At 47.0% G+C, this 20,692-nt stretch overlaps 1 protein-coding gene across 11 annotated transcripts in view; it reads right to left on the minus strand.

The window, feature by feature from the left end:
* Positions 1-20,692, minus strand: part of ARVCF (ARVCF delta catenin family member) — a 603,575-nt gene that overhangs the window by 151,964 nt on the left and 430,919 nt on the right. For 10 of the 11 annotated variants that reach the window (XM_089775246.1, XM_075898325.2, XM_075898321.2 and 7 more), the window contains one exon: positions 19,292-19,450. In XM_089775246.1, the coding sequence (XP_089631372.1) occupies positions 19,292-19,450 (159 nt within the window). Of the gene's footprint in view, positions 1-19,253; positions 19,451-20,692 lie in introns of those variants that run through there. The other variant, XM_075898328.2, reaches the window with a different exon arrangement.

Genomic DNA, 20,692 nt, shown 5'->3' on the forward strand with positions numbered 1-20,692 from the left:
GCACATCTTTTAAAGCAGCTCCAAACATAACCTCCAGCAAGATGGAAAGCACAAACAGGAAAATTTCACCCAAACCGTATTTTTTTCCCCAGAGTCATCTGCAATCAAATGATACTTCAGTCTAATGAAATAATGAAGTCCCATAAGTTTATAAAATGACAAGAATGACTCCCCACCAACAGCATAATTAAACATCACGAGCCGAATGATGCACAGCCAGATATGAACATGATTTTTTTCTGTCATTAGGACAAGTAGTGAGATTCTGTCTATGTCCTGAAGGTTTTCCTTTGTAATTAGTATCCTCCCTGCAGCTTAGCCTATTTTTGTGTTCTGGTAAATTAAAATATAGAAAAAATAGTAGTTTCACTGAATTAACAGGATCTGGCAATTCATTTTGTGTTTTACTGTATTTGCACAACACAATGTATTAACCCCGGAGTCATCCAATTAAAGGAGCTCCCCAAGAAAGAGAATGGGTTAAAATAATCTACCACAAGTAACTTAGATAGCTGTAAGTATCTGGACAGATAAGTAGGTACTATATATCAGTTCCATCCTCTGGAACTATACTGAAATGTCAGAAAACAATTTATCAGCGTTGGTGCTTGCAGGGAATTCTCTACAGCAGCAACATGACAACACATGAGATTACAGTTTTTGGCATTACTGAACTTTTGGAAAAGAATCCAGGAAAAAGATACAGTGAGAGAGAGCATTCAAGTAGTTTTAAAGAGGTAGATATTCTGCTGGTGCTTGACATACACTTGTGTCCACAGGGATACTGTGATCTTTGAAATAAGCGAATGTACAATGTTACCTATTGTATGTCTTTCATGTGTTATAGACATAATGCCAAAAGCACCGTTTATAATGCATCAGCTACTCATGTAAACCATCCTAGAACCCAAAAGGCAAAAACCATATGTAAGCAATTAAACAGTTGGTATTAGCACAATTTCAATCCTAGTGTTTGCCAAAAGCCATGTGATTCCTTAACTTATGAAGGAATTGGGACATCCAGAAAGACCCTCTTAATGATCAACTAAAAGCAACATGCCATTTGTGCATTAAAGTCAATCTTCAGTTTAGCACAGAATCACAGAACACTAGAACTGGAAGGGACCTCGAGAGGTTATCCAATCTGGACTATAGTTTCCTGGGTTGTTCTTATTTCCCTTTTTATAGATTCATTTAGAATCATAAAATGCTAGGACTGGAAGAGACCTCAGAAGGTCATCAAGTCCAGTCCCCTGTCCAAAGCAGGACCAATCCCAACTAAATCATCCCAGCCAGGACTTTGTCTGGCCAAGCCATAAAAAGCTCTAGGGATGGAGTTTTCACCACCTCCCTAGGTAACCCATTCCAGTGCTTCACCATCCTCTTAGGGAAATAGTTTTTCCTAATATCCAACCTAGACCTCCCCCTCTGCAACTTGAGACCATTGCTCCTTGTTCTGCCATCCATCACCACTGAGAACAGCCTCCCTCCATCCTCTTTGGAATTTCCCTCCAGGAAGCTGAAGGCTGCTATCAAATCCCCCCTCACTCTTCTCTACTGCACGAAAAATGCAGGACACGTGCATCTTTAGGAACTTCAGTCTCTTCAATAACTTTCTTCCCAGACTAGAAAATTACAATTGAAGGCATTGTAAATACCAATAGTTATCCTTGGAGACACAGCCTATCCCTTGCTCCCGTGGCTCATGAAGCTGTGCACAGGCGTCCTGGACCACAATAAGGAGCAATTTAGCTACATGTTCCTCTAGTGCAGAATGGTGGTCGAATGTGCATTTGGACATTTAAAAGGGAAGGTTCCACAATCTAACCAACCAGGTTAGACCTCAGCGAAAGCAATATTCCCACTGTGCTGACAACCTGCTGTGTACTCCATAATTCAGAGAGGAAGGGAAAAAGTTACATGGTGGAGTAGGAGGGGTGGAGAGAGGGGGGGGAAAGGAACACCCAGCCAGAGATAATGAGCAGCCAGGCGTCAGGGCCATTAGAAGAGAACATTTTCAGGAGCACTGCAAATCAGAGAGGCTTTGAAAAAACAGTGTTATGAATGGCAAGCTTTCAGAATCATGCATGTTGTTCTTAATGAGGTGCCTCTGCATTCGGAGATTGCCAGCAAACCCACCCTCCTTCAACACAAGCAATAAAGAGACTGTTGTTCAGAAGTCACGTATTTTTATTTAGGGAACAAGGCAGGGTCAGAAAAGGAGTCCCGAGTGGAAGCTTGGGGGGGGGGGAGGACAGAGATATCACAATTGGGAGGAGGGATGGAGGGAGGGAGAGAGAGAGATCACAATTGGGAGGTGTGTGTGCATGTGAGAGAGAGAGAGAGAGTGAGAGAATGTGTGTGTGATATATATCACAATTGGGAGGAGTGTGACCTCCCCCACCTTCTACACTTTAGGGCTCCTGGGAGAGAAGGCTATAGAACTCTGTGGGGAGGGAATGTTGGTCCACAAGGGCTGGAGTGGGTGCCTGTGCATATAAGCATTCTGGACAGCCACCACGTAATCCATCACATCTACCAGGCACAAGAGTCTTCTGGTTCCTCACTTGCAGTTTGCTGCATGATCTATGCTCATGCTCCACATGCATCTCCTCCAGCAGCATATTCGTTCACTCACGTAAGCGCCCCCTTCGCCCCCGCCAAAGGACAGACTGCATTTGCTCCTTGAACATGTTGTCTGCAGCCAAAAAGCAACAAGGGATTTGTTCCAGGCTGACATCTGGGGGAGGCGGAAGTGCAAGGCACTTTTCAAGAGACACTGTGGCACATAAAATTTAATCTGTTTGTCTGAAAAGAAGGTTTGTTTAAATGCAATAGGAATGTATTATGTACAAGGCCACAGTTATGCTTTTAAGTGCCCACTAAGCAGCAGTTACTCCACGCTGTGCCCATGTGTTCAGCACCCATTTGCCAAGAAAGTGCAACATTCCCTTCTTGCAGAGTGAGCAGGGGAAAGGAGTCCAGCTGTGGCAGCAGGGCATGAGCTGCAGCCTGGCTTCACTGGGGATGAAAAAAAGGAGGTTTACTGCAGAGGTATCCGCTAATAGCTTCCTCTGCTTCATCCAGGTCACCATGAGAGAGATCAGTCTTCTCAGAATTACACAGAGTGATAGGGACCAAATGCTGCCTGAATGTGGGCAGAAACCTGGGCCTTATGCTGCAATGCTTAGTGCTGCTGCTTACTGCTGGCTTGGAGTGGGAACGTGTCCTATTGTGGAAGACAGGATAAGGCTGGCCTCTCCAGAAGCCTTGTGAGCAGGATTATAGAGTTGTGCTCTATGAGAGCTTTATGGAAATGTGCAGGGAGGATTCCTGCTCTGCCTCTAGGCACATTAACAAGCTGTTCCAGGGATTTCCCCATTCCTGCACCTTTCCCCCACATTGTGTACCCATAGTAGCCATCACAGATCACACCCTTAACCCATTTTTAACAAAATACAAAATGTGAACTCACCAGGAGACCTCCCTGAGATCAGTGTCCAATTGTGAGTAGAGATGGAATACAGGCAGTCCCTGAGTTACGTGAATCTGACTTACGTCGGATCCCTACATACGAATGGGGCTTTTCTCGCCACGGAGGACACGGGTGGCGGGACCGCCCAGACGCGCCACGGTCCCGCCGCCCGCATCCTCCGCATCTCCCTGGTCTGCTGGGGGGCACCCCAGCAGACCAGGGAGACACAGAGCAAAGCTGCGGAGAACGCAGGCGGCAGGACCGCGGCGCGTCTCGGCAGTCCCGCCACCCGCATCTCCCTGGTCTGCAGGGGGGGGCGCAGCTAGTGCACCCCCCCCAATAGACCAGGCTTTTCCCGCCACCCACATCCTCCGCGGCGAGAAAAGCTGCTCTGCGTGTCCCTGGTCTGCTGGGGGGGGAGGGCGCAGCTAGTGTGCCCCCCCCCCCAGCAGACCAGGCTTTTCTCACTGATGCCTGGGGTAGAGCAGCTGGGGTGCTTCCGGGTTGATCCAGCAGCATTGCTCCTCGGCGCTACTGGACCAACCCGGCAGCACCCAGCTGCTCTGCCCCAGGCGTCCCCAAGTCAGACGCTGCTGAAACTGACCAGCGGCTGACTACAGGAAGATAGATTTCGGGATCCTGACCAAAGGAAGAAAATAGAGTAGTAAAATACACAACTTGGACTTCAAAAAAGCAGATTTTGACTCCCTCAGAGATCTGGCGGGCAGAATCCCCTGGGATGCTAACATGAAGGGGAAAGGAGTCCAGGACAACTGGCAGTACTTTAAAGAAGCCTTACTGAAGGCACAGAAAGAAACCATCCCGATGTATAGTAAGAGAGGCAAACATGGTAGGAGACCAGATTGGCTTACAGGGGAAATCCTTGGTTAACTTAAGCACAAAAAGGGAGCTTACAAAAAGTGGAAATGACTAGGGAGGGGTTTAAATGTATAGCTTGAGAATGCCGGGAGATTATCAGGAAGGTGAAAGCGCAAATGCAATTGTGACTGGCTAAGGATGTGAAGGATAACAAGAAAGGTTTCTACAGGCATGTTAACAAGAAGAAGGTGATCAGAGGGTGTGCAGATAAAGGAGGTCACCTAGTGACAGATGATGTGGGGAAAGCTGAAGTACTCAATGCTTTCTTTGCCTCTGTATTCACGGACAAGGTGGGCTCCCGTACTAATGTGCTAAGTGACGCAAGATGGAATGAAGATGGACAGCTCTTGGAGAGCAAAGAACAGGTTAGGAACTATTTAGAAAAGCTAAACGTACACAAATCCATTAGTCCGGACTTAATGCATCCAAGGGAACTGAGGGAGTTGGCAAATGTCATTCAGGAGCCTTTGGCCATTATCTTTGAAAAGTTGTGGAGGTCGGGAGAAATCCCGTATGATTGGAAAAAGGCAACTGTCGTGCCTATCTTCAAAAAAGAGAAGAAGGATGATTCAGGGAACTATAGGCCGGTCAGTCTTACCTCGGTTCCTGAAAAAATCATGGAAGGGATCCTTAAGGAATCCATTTTGAGGCACTTGGAAGAAGGGAAAGTGATTAGGAATAGTCAGCATGGATTCACAAAGGGAAAGTTGTGCCTCACCAATCTGATTAGCTTCTATGATGAGGTAACTGGCTCCGTGGATATGGGAAAGTCAGTGGATGTTATATACCTTGACTTTAGCAAGGCTTTTGATACGGTCTCCCACAATATTCTTGCCAGCAAGTTAAGGGAATGTGGATTGAATAAATGGACAGTAAGATGGATAGAAAGATGGCTAGAAGGCCGGGCCCAGCGGGTAGTGATCAACGGCATGATGTCAGGATGGCAGTCGGTTTCTAGCGGAGTACCCCAAGGTTCGGTTCTGGGACTGGTTTTGTTCAATATCTTTATTAATGACCTGGATGAGGGGATGGATTGCACCCTCAGCACGTTCGCAGATGACAGTAAGCTAGCGTGAGAGGTAGATACGCTTGAGTGCAGAGATAGGGTCCAGAGTGACTTAGACAAATTGGAGGATTGGGCCACAAGAAATCTGATAAAGTTCAACAAGGACCAGTGCAGAGTCCTGCACCTGGGATTCTTCCGTCCCAAGCATTGTTACAGGCTGGGAACCAACCAACTAAGTATTAGTTCTGCAGAAAAGGACCTGGGGGTTACAGTGGATGAGAAGCTGGATATGAGTCAACAGTGTGCCCTTGTAGCCAAGAAGGCTAATGGCATATTAGGTTGCATTAAGAGAAGCATTGCCAGAAGATCCAGTGATGTCATTATTCGCCTTTATTTGGCTCTGGTGAGGCCACATCTGGAGTATTGTGTCCAGTTCTGGGCCCCCCACTACAAAAAGGATGTGGACGCATTGTAGAGGGTCCAGCGGAGGGCAACCAAAATGATTAGGGGGTTGGAGCATAAGACCTATGAGGAGAGGCTGAAGGAGTTGGGTCTGTTTAGTCTGCAGAAGCAAAGAGTGAGGGGGGATTTGATAGCAGCCTTCAACTTCCTGAAGGGAGGTTCAAAGAGGATGGAGAAAGGCTGTTCTCAGCAGATGGCAGAACAAGGAGCAATGGTCTCAAGTTGAGGTGAGAGAGATCCAGGTTGGATATTAGGATAAACTATTTCACTAGGAGGGTAGTGAAGCACTGGAATGGGTTACCTAGGGAGGTAGTGGAGTCTCCATCCCTAGAGGTGTTTAAGTCTTGGCTTGTCAAAGCTCTGGCCGGGTTTATTTAGTTGGGATTGGTCCTGCCTAGAGTAGGGGGCTGGACTTGATGACCTTCTGAGGTCTCTTCCAGCTCTATGGTTCTATGATTCTATGCTGTCCTCCACACTGCTGTCCAAGGCTGCCTGAGATGTATTTTGGGAGAAATCCACAGACAGGTTTAGGAAGCTTGTCAAGTCCCCCCACCAGCAGGATCGTATGATATAGAACATTTGTTTGCCTTCTTGTCTTTATTTTCACACAGCTGTGTGTCTCTGGTGAATCCTTTCTCCTCCATGCCCTTTGTCATCTCTGCATTTGCTGGATCATAGTTCTTCGAGAACAGATCTCTCTCCTCACACAGCAATGAGGTCCAGGATCTCCTGCATGCTTGATGCTACCTCTTGTCTGTAACTCTGGGAACTTATGGTCAGGTGTGCTGCCTCCTCTGAAGACTGCTCTCCATGCTGCCTACACTAGAAATTAAATTCAAATTTTCCCAGGGCTTTTCCTGTTCATCTGGAGAGCAATGGAGATGAAAGTACTGGCTAGAGTGGTCACAGTGGGACACCTCCCATAGGCTAAGAATTTCTATTTTTATAGCGCTGTGTCTGCACTACCATAAAGTCTACTGTGCAAGGTCAAATTTAGCATTACTCCTCATGAAAAGCAGGACTACCAAAATGGATTTTAACACCCCTTAAAGTTAATGGAATAGGGTTGGTGGTGTGGAGTCATTGTTTAGAAAAAAACAACCTAATGAAGCTAAGTTCAACCTAAACTCCTAGTGTAGATCAGACCTAAAAGGATTCAAAAGATCTTCACAGACCACAGGTTTAACTTAGAGCAAGATTACTGCCCGAACAGTCCAATTAAATTCACGGGACTCCTCATCTGAACTGTTGTTTGATCACTGAATAAAATAAATTTGGTTTCTTTCAAGCAAACTGAGTTTTGTTTTGTTCTTGATGTAACAAAGATCCTGAAGAAACTATATTTGGGTTAAATCAAACATTTCAAATTGACTCTTCTAAAATGTGAAAATGAACCATTTCAATTGATTTTTGTTTTTTATTTGACTAAAAATATTCACTTAAGTTTCTTCAAGATCACTTCATCAACAACTGCAATACAACTGCCTCTGCGACAGAAAATGCTGATAGCTTAACAAGTCATAGTAGACTTATGTAACACTTCAGAGCAGGAAGTAAAGAATCAGTTGATTAGGAATTCTGAAAGTACATCAGTCCTCTTAAAAACAAAATAGGTATCCTGCATATTTGCAAATAGAGAAGAATGGAGAAACCAGGAGACCACACTGTGCATTGGCCTTGTTACTGCTCAGCCAACTTTTCTGCTCTTGTCCTGGAAGGTCTAAAATTGTCTTATGGCAATGCCTTGAACTCACAGGAACAGCAAATGAGAAACTACAGCATTTGTACATGACCCTAAATTAGAGGTGATTGGGTAGATAAACTCACCATGCACAGTAGTTCCTTAAAGAGAATGAAGTGCAAACATTAATACAGAGGAAGACTGTACCAAGATTTTATTTACATGGTTTGCCTTTGTTCAAACATAACCACCCGATTAAATAGTACCTACTATTGCTACATTTCATGTTGTGTGGTGGTTTGTTTTTTTTAAATACCTCCGGTGCATTAAATATTTCATAGAAACTGACAGAATAAGAGAGAGTTTGCTGAAAATATGTCACAAAATAGCAACAGGAAAGAAGGAAGCACTCAAGGATAAAAACACCTTGACATTTCTGAATGCTTATTTTTGAACTGTAGACTGTAAAATCATCAGGCCAAATAGGTTCAAACCTTTACCTTTCTGTTAAATGCTGGGTTGGAAATAAACCTACAAATTTTCAAAAAGACAGCTCAAATTTTCCCTCCTCCCACTTAAACTTGACATTTTCAAAGCCAGTGAAGTACTTAACTCCCACTGAAATTCATTCCAGCTGCACTGCCCCACTCCCCTTAAAGTCCTTTCAAAAAGCTCTGCTCAAGAGTATGGCTGCACTATGGGGCTAAATGGCACCTCAGGAATCAAGATCTTAAATCACAAACACTTTTCATCCCTATAATGGGAATAGCAGGTGTTTGGCACTTTTCAGGATCAGGTCCCTGGCAAGCACAGAAATGCACAAGGCAGAATGTGTACATGTTCTTAGAAACCTTTTATTTGTAAATACAAAAACAAGAAGCCTACCTTAAAAAAAATCTATCCATTGTTATATGCAAATATAAAAAGGACTAAAAATCTATCTTGGAAAGCTTTTAGCATTTCAACAACGAGAAGAATGAATAGCCAGAAATAGAAAAAAACATTTTTAAAACACCCACAGAAATAATGTGGCTTAATAAAGTGCTCTTCAACCACTTATAAACAGGCTTCATTTAATCTGCTGCAATGCTTCTATGCTAAAAACTAAGTGTGCTAGCTGCTTCCCCAAGGTGACCTTCACCGTTTTAAATCTTCTAGATATGTGCCTTCCAGCAGAGATTGTGAAGTCGAAGTGCACATCGGATGCATCTTTTGTGCAGTGCGTAATATGCAGAGACCAATCCAGCAAGGTATGTGCACTAAACAGAGAAATAGTTTGCTGAACAATCAAACAAAGTGCATTTTAAAATGCTGTATGAAGGGAGGTTTTATCCCGTTAAAAGATGGCAATTATTCAGTTCTATTAACCCTTCTTCTTAACTCAGCTCGGTGCAATAAGGGTTTTTAAAGAGAAGAAGAAGAAAGGAGAAGCTCAGTGTCAAATTGCAGTGCCTCTGAGTTGAGGCTATTTACATTAATTATACTTTGAAAAAGACAGTAACATAGTATGGCTCTGAAACAAGTGTAAAAGAAAGCACTTGGGAACAGCATTGTGCAGGAGCACTGACATTTACATCAGATGTAGGATTTCACTTCAAACTCTGAAGTTTCACATGCAAAATTAAAGTGAATGAAAAGGCACTCAAAATCTAAACATTAAAATCTTCTCTTGATCTGTGGAACCCCAAAGCGCATTCTACACAGCACATCAAATCCAGAATGAACAAGTCATGCTAGTTACAGGCACACAGTTAAAGTGATCTTCGAAGGGAAATCCCAACAAAGGACATGGGACTTTGGGGAGCTTCTCAAATGCATCTGGCTGGTGGAAGGAGCAGATCTTTGGGTTCTCTGGTCTTTCAGACACTTAAATCAGAATAACCACCAGTCAGAGGAGCTACTGCTACTGGCACTACTGCTCCCTTGAAAGGCAGTCCAGTTGGGGAATGTAGCTTGCCTTGCTTGCATTTCCTAGAACAACATTTTCTGCTGTGAAGGGAAAGGGAAGGCTCATCCCAACCTAAGGCAAAGAACAAAGGGTTGTAGTCAGGAAAAACCACTACAAAGTGTCAACTACCAATAGTTTGTTGGCAATCAATTAACAACATAAAAAAGCCTCTTGTAAACATATCCTGAAGCTTCTGTCTGAGGGAGAAAGGCATCAGTCTCCAGCTGGAGACCCATATTGGGAGAGAAAACAGGGCAGAACTGAGGATTGATGATTTGCCTGGAAACCAGAAGAGAAACTGGTTGGAACAAGGGAAGAAAGTGGACATGTAATGCATTAGGTAGGAAGCAGAACATGATTTGTACCAGCACAGGGAAGGCTTCAGTTGGGCTAAAGCACATTTTGCATAGCGTTCGGGGGCAGTTGCAAGGCAAGATAATGAGCTGCTGGCTGAGAGAGGAGTGGGATGTAGCGTGTATAAGAGAACAGGAACCATGTCAATTTTTAATACCACTTTTATTAAAGTAATGCATTAACCATTATCTGAAATAGATTTTAACATGTTTCTGAAGACCATCCTAATTCTAGAGCAACAGAATGTCCTGTGGTGGCCACAGAAGACACATGAGCTTGTCAAGGAGTGTGGGGAAGTCACCGGGCCCTGCACCCCCATCCGCAATCAGACGTGACTCTCAGCCACCAAGTAAAACAGAAGGTTTATTGATTCACAAGGACACAGCATAGCTCAGACTTCTTGTTACAGGAACCAGGAACATTCGGTACAGCCCATCTTGGAGAAAGGGGAACCCAGAGCTGGGGCTCTGGGCCCGTATCCTGGCCCCCCAGGCCAGCTAGACTCCCTTCTCCCCCAGCAAAACTAACTCTCACTCACGGCCCTCCAAGAAGCCTCCTGCTTTATCTTACTTTCAAGCCCAAGATGTTATCTGCTGTTACCTGGTCCTCAGGACATGAGAGACCAACATACTTCCACAGTGAGCCATGCCCAGCCTTCCCTGCCTCATCCAGAGAGTGCTGCAATGCCCAGGGAAACTGAGGCGCACGCGCACACACACACACACACACACACACACACACACACACACACACACACACCCTTACTTTAGAACAGCACAGAACAGTAGAATCACATACAACACAACAAAGTGAACAGAGTGAATACAGTGACTACAGGAGCCAACATAGACCCTACTAGTCACAGCTGATGAGTGGTAGCACCATACCACCCATTGTTTTATTTGAGCCCTTCACAGTCTTTACCCTTATTTTGAGATGGGGAATCCTCATTATGTGCATCTGAGGCATAGAAACAGAGACTGACTTCTCACAGGTCATATAGAATCATAGTGCTGGAAGAGACCTCAGAAGGTCACTGAGTCCAGCCCCTTGACCAAAGCAGCACCAAGCCGAAAAAACAGTTACTTATCTCATAACCGTCGTTCTTCGAAATGTGTTGCTTATGTCCATTCCAGTAGGTGTGCACGTGCCGTGTGCACAGTTGTTGGAACTTTTTTACCCTTAGCAGCACCCGTTGGGCCAGCTGGGGAGCCCCCTAGAGTGGCGCCGGCATAGCCACACATATATATCCCTGCTAGCCCCAACCCTGCTCAGTTCCTTCTTGCCGGAAACTCCGACCAAGGGAAAGCGGGCGGGATTGGAATGGACATAAGCAACACATCTCGAAGAACAACAGTTACGAGGTAAGTAACTGTTTCTTCTTCAAGTGCTTGCTTATGTCCATTCCAGTAGGCGATTTCCAAGCCATAACTATGGAGGTGGGGTCGGCAGTCTAGATAGTGACAGATTGTAGCACAGCCATCCCCATAGCCGCGTCCTGCTGGGCCTGCTGTGAGATAGCATAATGCATGGTGAATGTGTGCACAGACGACCACGTGGCCGCCCTGCATGTATCAAGGATTGGCACCAGGGCTAAGAATGCTGTGGACGACGCCCATGCCCTAGTGGAATGGGCAGTGACTTGGAGTGCTGGTTTCCCTTTCAGCTCGTAACATGCCCTGATACAAGCGGTGATCCAGGAGGAGAGACATCGTGCCGAGACCGACGAGCCCCTCATTCTCTCCGCTATTGAGACAAAGAGCTGTGTGGACTTACGGAATGCTCTTGTCCTCACTAAATAAAATGCCAATGCTCTCCTAACATTCAACGTGCGTAGTGTCTGCTCCCTCCTGTCTGCGTGAGATTTAAGATACAATACTGGGAGATAAATCTCCTGTGACATATGAAACGGGGACACTATTTTGGGTAGGAAAGCTGGGTGAGGGCAGAGGGTCACCTTGTCCCTGGAAAACACCGTATACGTGGCTCTAAGGACAGGGCCTGCAACTCCGAGACTCTCCAAGCTGAGGTAATAGCCACCAAGAATGTCACCTTCCAGGATAGGTGAGACAGGGAACAGGTAGCAAGTGGCTCAAAGGGGGCCCCCCATCAGACCGCGAAGCACTAGGTTTAAATCCAACTGAGGAATGAGCTTCCTGACCTGCAGGTACAGCCTGTCCAGGCCCTTCAAAAATATCTTGACTATCGGTAGGGCGAATACTGAGCACCCCCGCTCACCCTGATTAACGATCGCAATGGCCGCCAGGTGCACTCTAACCTTGGAGGTAGACAGCCCCTGCTGCCTGAGCTCCTGCAGATAGTCTAAGATACACTGTGTAGGGGCCACAAACGGATCCACCTCCCACTCCCTGGCCCAAGAGGAGAACCTCTGCCGCTTAGCCCAGTAAGTAGCCCTAGTAGAAGGCTTCCTACTTTCCATCCAGTACCCTTTTCACCGGGTCCGAGCAGAGGAGCTCCTCCCCCGTCAGCCACTGATCTTCCAGGCTGTGAGGTGCAGGGAGTGCAGGTCCAGGTGACAGAGAAAACCTTGCCCAATGTTCTGAGTGAGCAGGTCTGGGACCTGCGGGAAGAGGATGGGGTCCTCCATCACAAGGCCCCGTAGGGTCATGTACCAGTGTTGGCGGGGCCACGCCAGGGCAATGAGGATCAATGTTGCCCGGAACCTTCTGATCCGTAAGAGGACCTCATGAATAAGGGGAAATGGAGGAAACGCGTATAGGAGGCGCCTGGGCCATCGCCCAATCAGAGCATCCCCTAGGGACCCACTCCTCCTCCCCTTATACGAGTAGAACAAGGGGCATTTCTTGTTGCTGCTTGATGCAAACAGATCGAGAAAGGGAGCACCCCACCTCAGGAAGAGTGAGCTGACCGCCTCCTCCTTGAGGGACCACTCATGGGCCGCAAAAGCTCTGCTGAGCCGGTCCACCAGGGTGTTGTCCACCCCCCGCAAGTACGTCTCCTGCATGTATATGTTGTGCGCCACGCACAGCGAGCACCACCCTGTCTGTTGATATAGTACATAGCGACTGTGTTGTCTATCTGGTCCAATACACAGTTTCTGCAGAGGGGTGGGGGGGGGCAGGGGGAGAAAACGCTATGCACGCGAGCTGAACCACCCACAACTCCCAGACATTGATATGCATCAAGGGCAGTTTATAGGGCCGACCTGGAGACTCTTCTGCCCTCCTCAGTGAGGGCCGCAAACTCCTGCTGGGCGTCCAGAGGCAAGCGCGCCTTAAACTTATCCGCTGCTACCCAAGAGTTATAGGCATACCTGCTAAGCATGACCTGTTGATTGGCAATTCTCAATTGCAGGCCCACAGTGGCGTATGCCTTCCTACCCAATAGGTCTAGCTTCTTGGGCTCTCTACTCTTTGGCATGAGGCCCAGCTGTCCTTGCCTCTCCTTGTTACAGGCTGCCTGCACCACTGCCGAGCCCAGCAGCAGGTGGGAAAACAGATGTTCATGGCCAGCCTGAGGCACAAAGTACCGCCTCTCAACCCCTTTCTGTGTAGGCGGTATGGACGCTGGGGTTTGCCAGAGCATCTTGGTGATTCTGGTCACCATTTTGTTCAGGGGGAGGATGACTTTAATCAGGCCTTAGGCAGCAATAATGTCCACAACAGGGTCCTGCTCCTCCTTGACCTCCTCTGCCTGGACCCCCAAATTCTGGGCCATTGGTCTCAGGAGGTCCTGGTGGGCTCTTGCATCTATGGCCAGCATCGCTGGGGCCAGGTCCCCCAAGGCCTCGTCAGGTGGGGAGGAGGACGAATCCTTCATCTCCATTTGTACTGGGGGAAGCGCCTCCCCTAAGCCAGGTGGATGTTGCGGCACTGCATGGGTAACCATCTGGACTGGTGTAGGTGGCCGTTGCGAGGGAGTCTCAGCCCCAGCCATACTAGAAAGGGAAGGTCTGCTCTCTGACCCCGGGTCCCTAACCAGTGGGGTCGCCGAGGGGGCCGCCCTACGACCAGAGCGAAAAGAGGCCATAACTGACCCCGACCTCATCGACTCTGGCCCCTGGGCCTGGTGGTATGCCCAGGGAGTCCAGAAAGGCCACTGTTGCGGAGGCTGCCACTGGGGAGGCCAGGTTTGAACCTCCACAGGGCGATGAGACCAGTACCCGTGCCGGGAGCTCAAGCAGTCCGAGACCTCGATCAGTGATGAGGGCTGTACCTCCGTGGCCTACTGGAGCGTCTGAAGGAGGCCCGAGAAAAGAAGGACTCCACCTCCGACTTGGCGGACTAGTAAGAGGCCGACCAGAGTGGTGCTGCTGACTGCTCTTGCTCCTCCTGGTGCATATGGCGAGCCATAGCCGTTGGCTTGCCCCGATACCCTGGCTGTGTCAGCGGGGGCATGGCCTCTGTCTCTTGCCCATGCAGCAATGGTGCTGGGGTCATGTGTGCAGGCGGGGCTGGGAGGGTTGACGCTAACCCCAGCGGTGCCAGTGCCAGGGGTTCAGGTTGCACCAGTGCTGGCTGAGTCGATATCGGCATCATCTGGGTTGGTGCCACAGATTGCGGTGCCAGGGGCTGTGGCTGACTGTGCATCTCATCTGGGATGGACTTGTGCACCACGTGGTGCTGGTCCCGGAGATGCCGTGAGCTGAATAAGCTCTTGAGCCTCCAGGAATGTCTCCGGTGTCAGCGGCGGATCGACTTCCTCCACGGACAGGTCTGGGGATTCAGAGCTGCTCCTTCTGCAAGGGCTCGGCCCACTGTGGTTCTACCCTGGTGCCGGAAGGCTCAGGCACCCACTCCTCTGGCGCACCTCCCCTTTACACAAGGGGGACCTGTCCCTGCGCACCTTCTTATGCGCATACAGCCAGGGACTGGGACTGGTGCCACGGTGCCGACCGGTGCTCATGTGCCGAGGCGTGTTTCCCCGGGTGCCCAGCTTCCCACCCCTGCACCAAACCTGGTGCACTGCGCACCAACACAGCCTCCGGTGCCTGGGGTTGGAGCGCGGACTCCATGAGCAACAGTTTCAGTCTCAAGTCCTGCTCCCTCTTAGTTTGGGGCTTGACAGACTTGCAAATCTTGCAAGAATCAGTAAAATGACCCTCACCTAAACACTTTAAGCCAGGGTCACCATGGGTCACCACAGGGCATCAGTTTAAAGCAGTGTCTGCAGGGTTTGAAGCCCTGAGACCTTGGCATACCCTTCTCCCCTGTACGGGGGAGGAGGGAAGACACTAACATCTAACTATGAATAAGAAAGAGAACATTTAACCAAAGAAAACAACTATTTACAGAAGATAAGCTAACGCTAAGGGCAGTCTGCCAGAGCAAGACCAACGTTCCAGTTCACCGTCACGGGCAGTAAGAAGGAACTGAGCGGGGTTGAGGCGGGCCAGCAGGGATATATATGGGCGGCTATGCTGGTGCCACTCTAGGGGGCTCCCCAGCTGGCCCAACGGGTGCTGCTAAGGGTAAAAAAGTTCCGACGACCGTGCACACGGCACACGCACACCTACTGGAATGGACATAAGCAAGCACTCGAAGAAGAACTAAATCATTCCAGCCAGTGATGGGATGTCTGTGCTGGTGGCCTGTGCTGGAGCAGAGGTTTGAAATAAGGGTTTTCTGAGTCCCAAGCTAGCACCTAAACTGCTGGAATCAAGGACAGTCTTATGGTACAAGACTGGCAGTCAGCAGACCTGGAGTCTGCTACCAGGCTCCCCAGTAGGAGGCAGATGCAGGGGAGACAGCAGGAGCTGTCTACCCAAGGTCCAGTGATTCAAAAGGGCCAGAGAGGCCCCCAGCGGCTGCCACTACTGTGACAGTAGCAGCAGCTGGAGGCAGGGGCCCTTCAAATCACTGCCAGAGTTCTAGGCGGCACACTCCAGGTGGTGCTAAAGAATGGCAGGGATAGGGGAACATGAAGCAGTCTGGGAAGTGCTGAGGGCTGGCCATTCCTGGCCCCATCCCTTCTGCTTAAGACCCCACTCCCTCCAGGAGAACAGGAGTCAGTCCCTTCCCCTCTCCACATTGCCTAGAGGCCCGCTATTTTGTCAGTCCCTTTGTCTGCCACACACTTCCTACATGACTGTGCCTCTCTACCATCACCTGTGCAATGGACACAGTACTCCCCTCATAGGGGTAACCACAAAAACTTAATTTTCTTTGAGTTGTGCTCAGATACTGCAAAGAGGGGAGCTCTAAAAAACACTTAACTAGAATAATGGCGCTCAACTTCCAGAGCACTGCACCAGCATGATGCAAATGAGCTGCAAGTCTATTTCCATTCTCCCATTTGCTACCAAATCAACTAAAGCCGAAGACCAGTTTGCTTTCAAGTGGTTATAAACATTAAAACCATATACAAATTAAACAATACATATAGATAGCAGTGATCTCCTTTGAAGCCACATTGCCTTTTCTGACAGAATTACAAGTGGTTTGGCCAACTCAAATTTTGATATTTCAATATATTTCATGAATCACAAATGGACGATAACAGAACTATTACTTCAGTAAAATGATTCTGCTATGTTCAATAATTCCCCTGGGTATAGTACCCTGAATGAAGTAGAATTACAGTGACAGTCTTTTTCATTTATTCACCCTACTCTTTATAATGCTTAGGATGTACTTGTATTATAAATGATTAAAAGTTCATTCTTTGATACCACACATTAAACTGCAGTGTTATTCTGGATAGGATTTTCTTCAATGTATGGAAAAAAGGTGTATGTGTGAGTGAGAAAGAACAGGTTCAGCATTTGTGTAAGGTATGTGAGGAAGACGGCGAAATAGCAAAGTATTCCATGTAAGAGATGATTACTCTCTTCACACCATGAGAACTGAACATATTGCTTATCAGTGATATGACTATTTTGAACAAACTACATCATCCATGTGGTACTCTTATCTAGCAGTCAATGTATGGAAAGAAGGCCTCTGCTATTTTTACAAACTACACTACCATTTCAGTCCCATCTACTGTTTTATCCTTTTGCAAAGCATAAGTTTATAATTATAGTTATAAAAGGTTGGTTGCTGCATTTTCATCAGTGTCTAAATTTGTTACATCCTTCATATATTTTTGGCTAGAAAAAAATATAATATATTTAGTCCATATAATTTTAAGATGTAACACACTGTTTTAAAACCTTGTAATACTGAACTGTAAATCCCTCAAATAAAATGGGAGGAGACCAAGGTGATTTTTAAATTCTATATACAAACTTACTAGGAAAGGCCAGGTTGTTCTAGACAAAACAACCAAAAGAACATTTACACTAATTGAGGAATTGTGTGCATGTAGCTGTTGTCTTGAGTGGAACTGTGCACCTTAATAAGATTTGATATGCTGAGCTGATATCGTAAGAGAGATTGCAATTTTGGAATACCAATAAACACACACACCTATCCACAGAGTAACATCTGTTTACCTTTCTTTGGATGTCCAATTACTTCCTATCTAAGGAGGAAACAGCTGGACAATCCCATTTTAAATAATGTTGTCTAACAGTTTTTAAAATGGAAAACCCCATGGCCCAACAGGTCCAAACCCTAGGAGAGGTATGAGTTTAACTGCTGAAATCCAGAACTTTAGGTTCAGTGCTATTCTAAGTGCCTCCCAAAGTGTGCCAGGCAGCTCCAAAAAAAAAAAAACCAACAACACACTTATCCCATGGAAAATATTTGAGGCAATACAAAATGAGGGGAGTAAATAAGAGCAGAATGAGAGAAGGGGAAGGAAGGCCAGTGGTAACATCTATACCAGTGGGGGCATGCTCCAGCCTGAGGACCATGTGCGGCCCATCAGGGTTTTGTGTGTGACCCATTTGACATTTTGTTTACTGTGCCCATGCACGGGGTTGCCCGATTCTGCTGGTTTTTGTTCACTTGGAGTTACTTTCTTACCAGTAGTACTAAAGCAACACACACATAAAGCAAGGACACATGAAGTGGGGTATGTGTTGATTGTACACAACATTGACTAACAGTTCTGCACACCCTCTGCATCCAATCAAAGTGCTGCTATGGTTTAATGAGCACCCCCAGCAAAGTCTAGGTACGCAAGTGCAGTTTCAATACAGGCAGTCCCCGACTTACGCGGATCCGACTTATGTCGGATCCGCACTTACGAACGGGGCTTTCTCGCCCCGGAGGTCGAGGTAGCAGATTGCTACCTGCGAGCTCTGGGGCGAGAAAGCCCCGTTCGTAAGCTGCTCCGGTGCCCCTGGTCTGCTGGAGACCGTCTCCAGCAGACCAGGGGCACCGGGCGGGTTCCCGCGCTTCTGAGGCTTTGCCAGAGCAAAGCCTCAGAAGCATGGGGAACCGCCGCTGCTGCCGCTTCAGTCCCGGTGCCTGTGGTCTGCTGGGGACCATCCCCAGGGGCAAAGCCTCAGAGGCGCGGGACCCCCCCGTGGCTGCGGCTTCAGTCCGGGTGCCTGTGGTCTGCTGGGGACTATCCCCAGCAGACCACAGGCACCGGGACTGAAGCTGCAGCCGTGGCGGGGTCCCGTGCCTCTGAGACTTTGCCAGAGCAAAGCCTCAGAGGTGCGGCACCCCGCTGCCGCTGCAGCTCTGCTCCCCATGTCCCTGGTCTGCTGGGGGGGGGGGCGCAACTAGTGTGCCCCCCCCCCAGCAGACCAGGCTTTTGTTTTGGATCCTGGGGCAGAGCAGATGGGGTGCTGCTGGGTTGGTCCAGTAGCATCGAGGAGCGGCGCTACTGGAGCAACCCAGCAGCACCCCAGCTGCTCTGCCCCAGATGTCCCCAAGTCAGCTTCTGCTGAAACTGACCAGCGCTGACTACAAGAAGCCCGAGGCAGAGTTGCTCTGCCCCGGGCTTCCTGGAATCAGCTGCTGATCAGTTTCAGCAGCAGCTGACTTGGGGACGCCTGGGGTTCTTAAGTTGATTCTGCATGTAAGTCAGAACTGGCGGTCAGTTTCAGCAGCGGCTGAATCTGGATGCCAGTTCCGACTTACATACAGATTCAACTTAAGAACAAACCTACAGTCCCTATCTTGTACGTAACCCGGGGACTGCCTGTACTACCCTATCCCAGGAGACTGTCTTGGTTATGACAAGAACTGAGATGGAAGACCATTCATGCAGCTCACTCACTAGCTTAGGTTGCCCCTCACTGATCTATACTCATAATCAGTCTGGTATTCTACATACATGGCATTGACAGAGGCCACACAGAATCACTCATCTGGAGCCCCAGCTCTACCAATATGGGGATATTGAAAACAAAATCTGTGTAAACTGGAAAATTATTTTCTGAAAAACAAAGCAAGGTAGTTTCACATTATTAGTAAGGATTGTAAATAGTCTGACACACACACACAGAGGCATGATAACCCTACTGCTCTATTCTGCTTGCTACTGCTATTTTTTATTCCTGTGTGCCTAGGCTGAAATTTTGTAATTTCTTCCCAATGGACTTCTTACGAAAATAATCTTCTAATACCTCTAAATCATCCCCCATAAAGGTCCAGAAATTCCAACCTTGGTCTCAGTTCTCCTTGTGGTTCCATCTTCTGAAGTCACAATAGAGACATGGGAAGTTGGTGTACCAGGGTCTTCCTCCACAGTAACTGTCTCCTCTACCATCTCCTGAGGCTCTTGCATCATTGTTATTGATGTCTGGTTGCTGGGGCTTTGCTCCTAAGAAATAAAAATGGAACATGTTTGTTATTTTTACCAGCACTACCTAGAGGGGTTTATTTGTAGGTTTAAAATAATGTACAAGGTATCAGATGCCTGGAAAGATAGATTCAGAAGGGAAGGTTTTATTGACCCAAGAATAACTAGCTGAGGGCATGCTGTCCTGACTGAATAACTCCAATTATTAGAGAACATTTGAAACTGACATCACAGACTCTGCATTTATTGTCCATTTACAATGGACTATTTCTTCATATTTACACTTCATTTACACTTTCCCTGCTGTACTTAGTATAGGATGGAGTGGAGTACTTGCACATAACCCCTACTCTTCCCATGTTCCACAGTAAATAGGACCAATTGTTCCAGAGCAGTTAATTTTATATACTATTTAAAACTTATTTCTAACTGATAAAATACACTCTTCAGACCTCACTAGTCATTTATACAAGGCTATAAATGATATAACAAGGCCTTTTAGTTACGTAGTACTCTAACAACATCTTAAATGGACAAAACTCATATTTCAGAAGATACAGTTAACCAAAGAATTGCTGAACTGAACTGGTGGTGGCACCAGTAGGATTTTTTTCTGCTAAATATCCTACTGCATAGACAAGGTCTAACTGGTTACAACATCAGTTAAAAATTGTTGCATAAAAACAAGATTGTCAACTGCTAAACAGAACAAAATTTCTCTACAAAGGATGATTTTCTTCAGAAATGCTACCTGAAAAGGATTCTTCTGCCTCTCCAGCAAACATCTTAATGTTGTGCAATTTGTGTGGGTCTCAAATAGCAACAAATCAGAAGTAGTATTCTTGATTAATGAATTTCAGAAGTGTCACAACCCAATACATGGGCAATGAAGTACTGGATTACAGAATGAAAACTAAGTCTTTTCCAAAATATTTGCAATCCTTGACTAGGGACAATGTTAAAACAGATTGTTTCTTTTACTGTACACACTAAAGCCAGTGGGGTATGTGCAAGCCTAAAGCAAAATCAGAAGTAGTACTTACAAAGTTACATCTTACTAGATGTAGGAAGACTGTGTTTCATATTTTCCAGGAAAAAACCCCAAAACATCATATGCTCTAATTCCTTACAGTGAAGCAGTTTTCTCAACCCCACAGGAAAAAACAGTCAGTCTAGAGCATGATTACTCAACTTTGGAAGCCCCAGGGACCACAGTAATTCTCACAGCACATACCAAGGGCTGCAACTTAAGTATGGTTGCAT

The sequence above is a fragment of the Pelodiscus sinensis genome, chromosome Z, assembly GCF_052426305.1.
Source record: "Pelodiscus sinensis isolate ZL-2025 chromosome Z, ASM5242630v1, whole genome shotgun sequence".
NCBI classification, from domain to species: Eukaryota; Metazoa; Chordata; order Testudines; family Trionychidae; genus Pelodiscus; species Pelodiscus sinensis.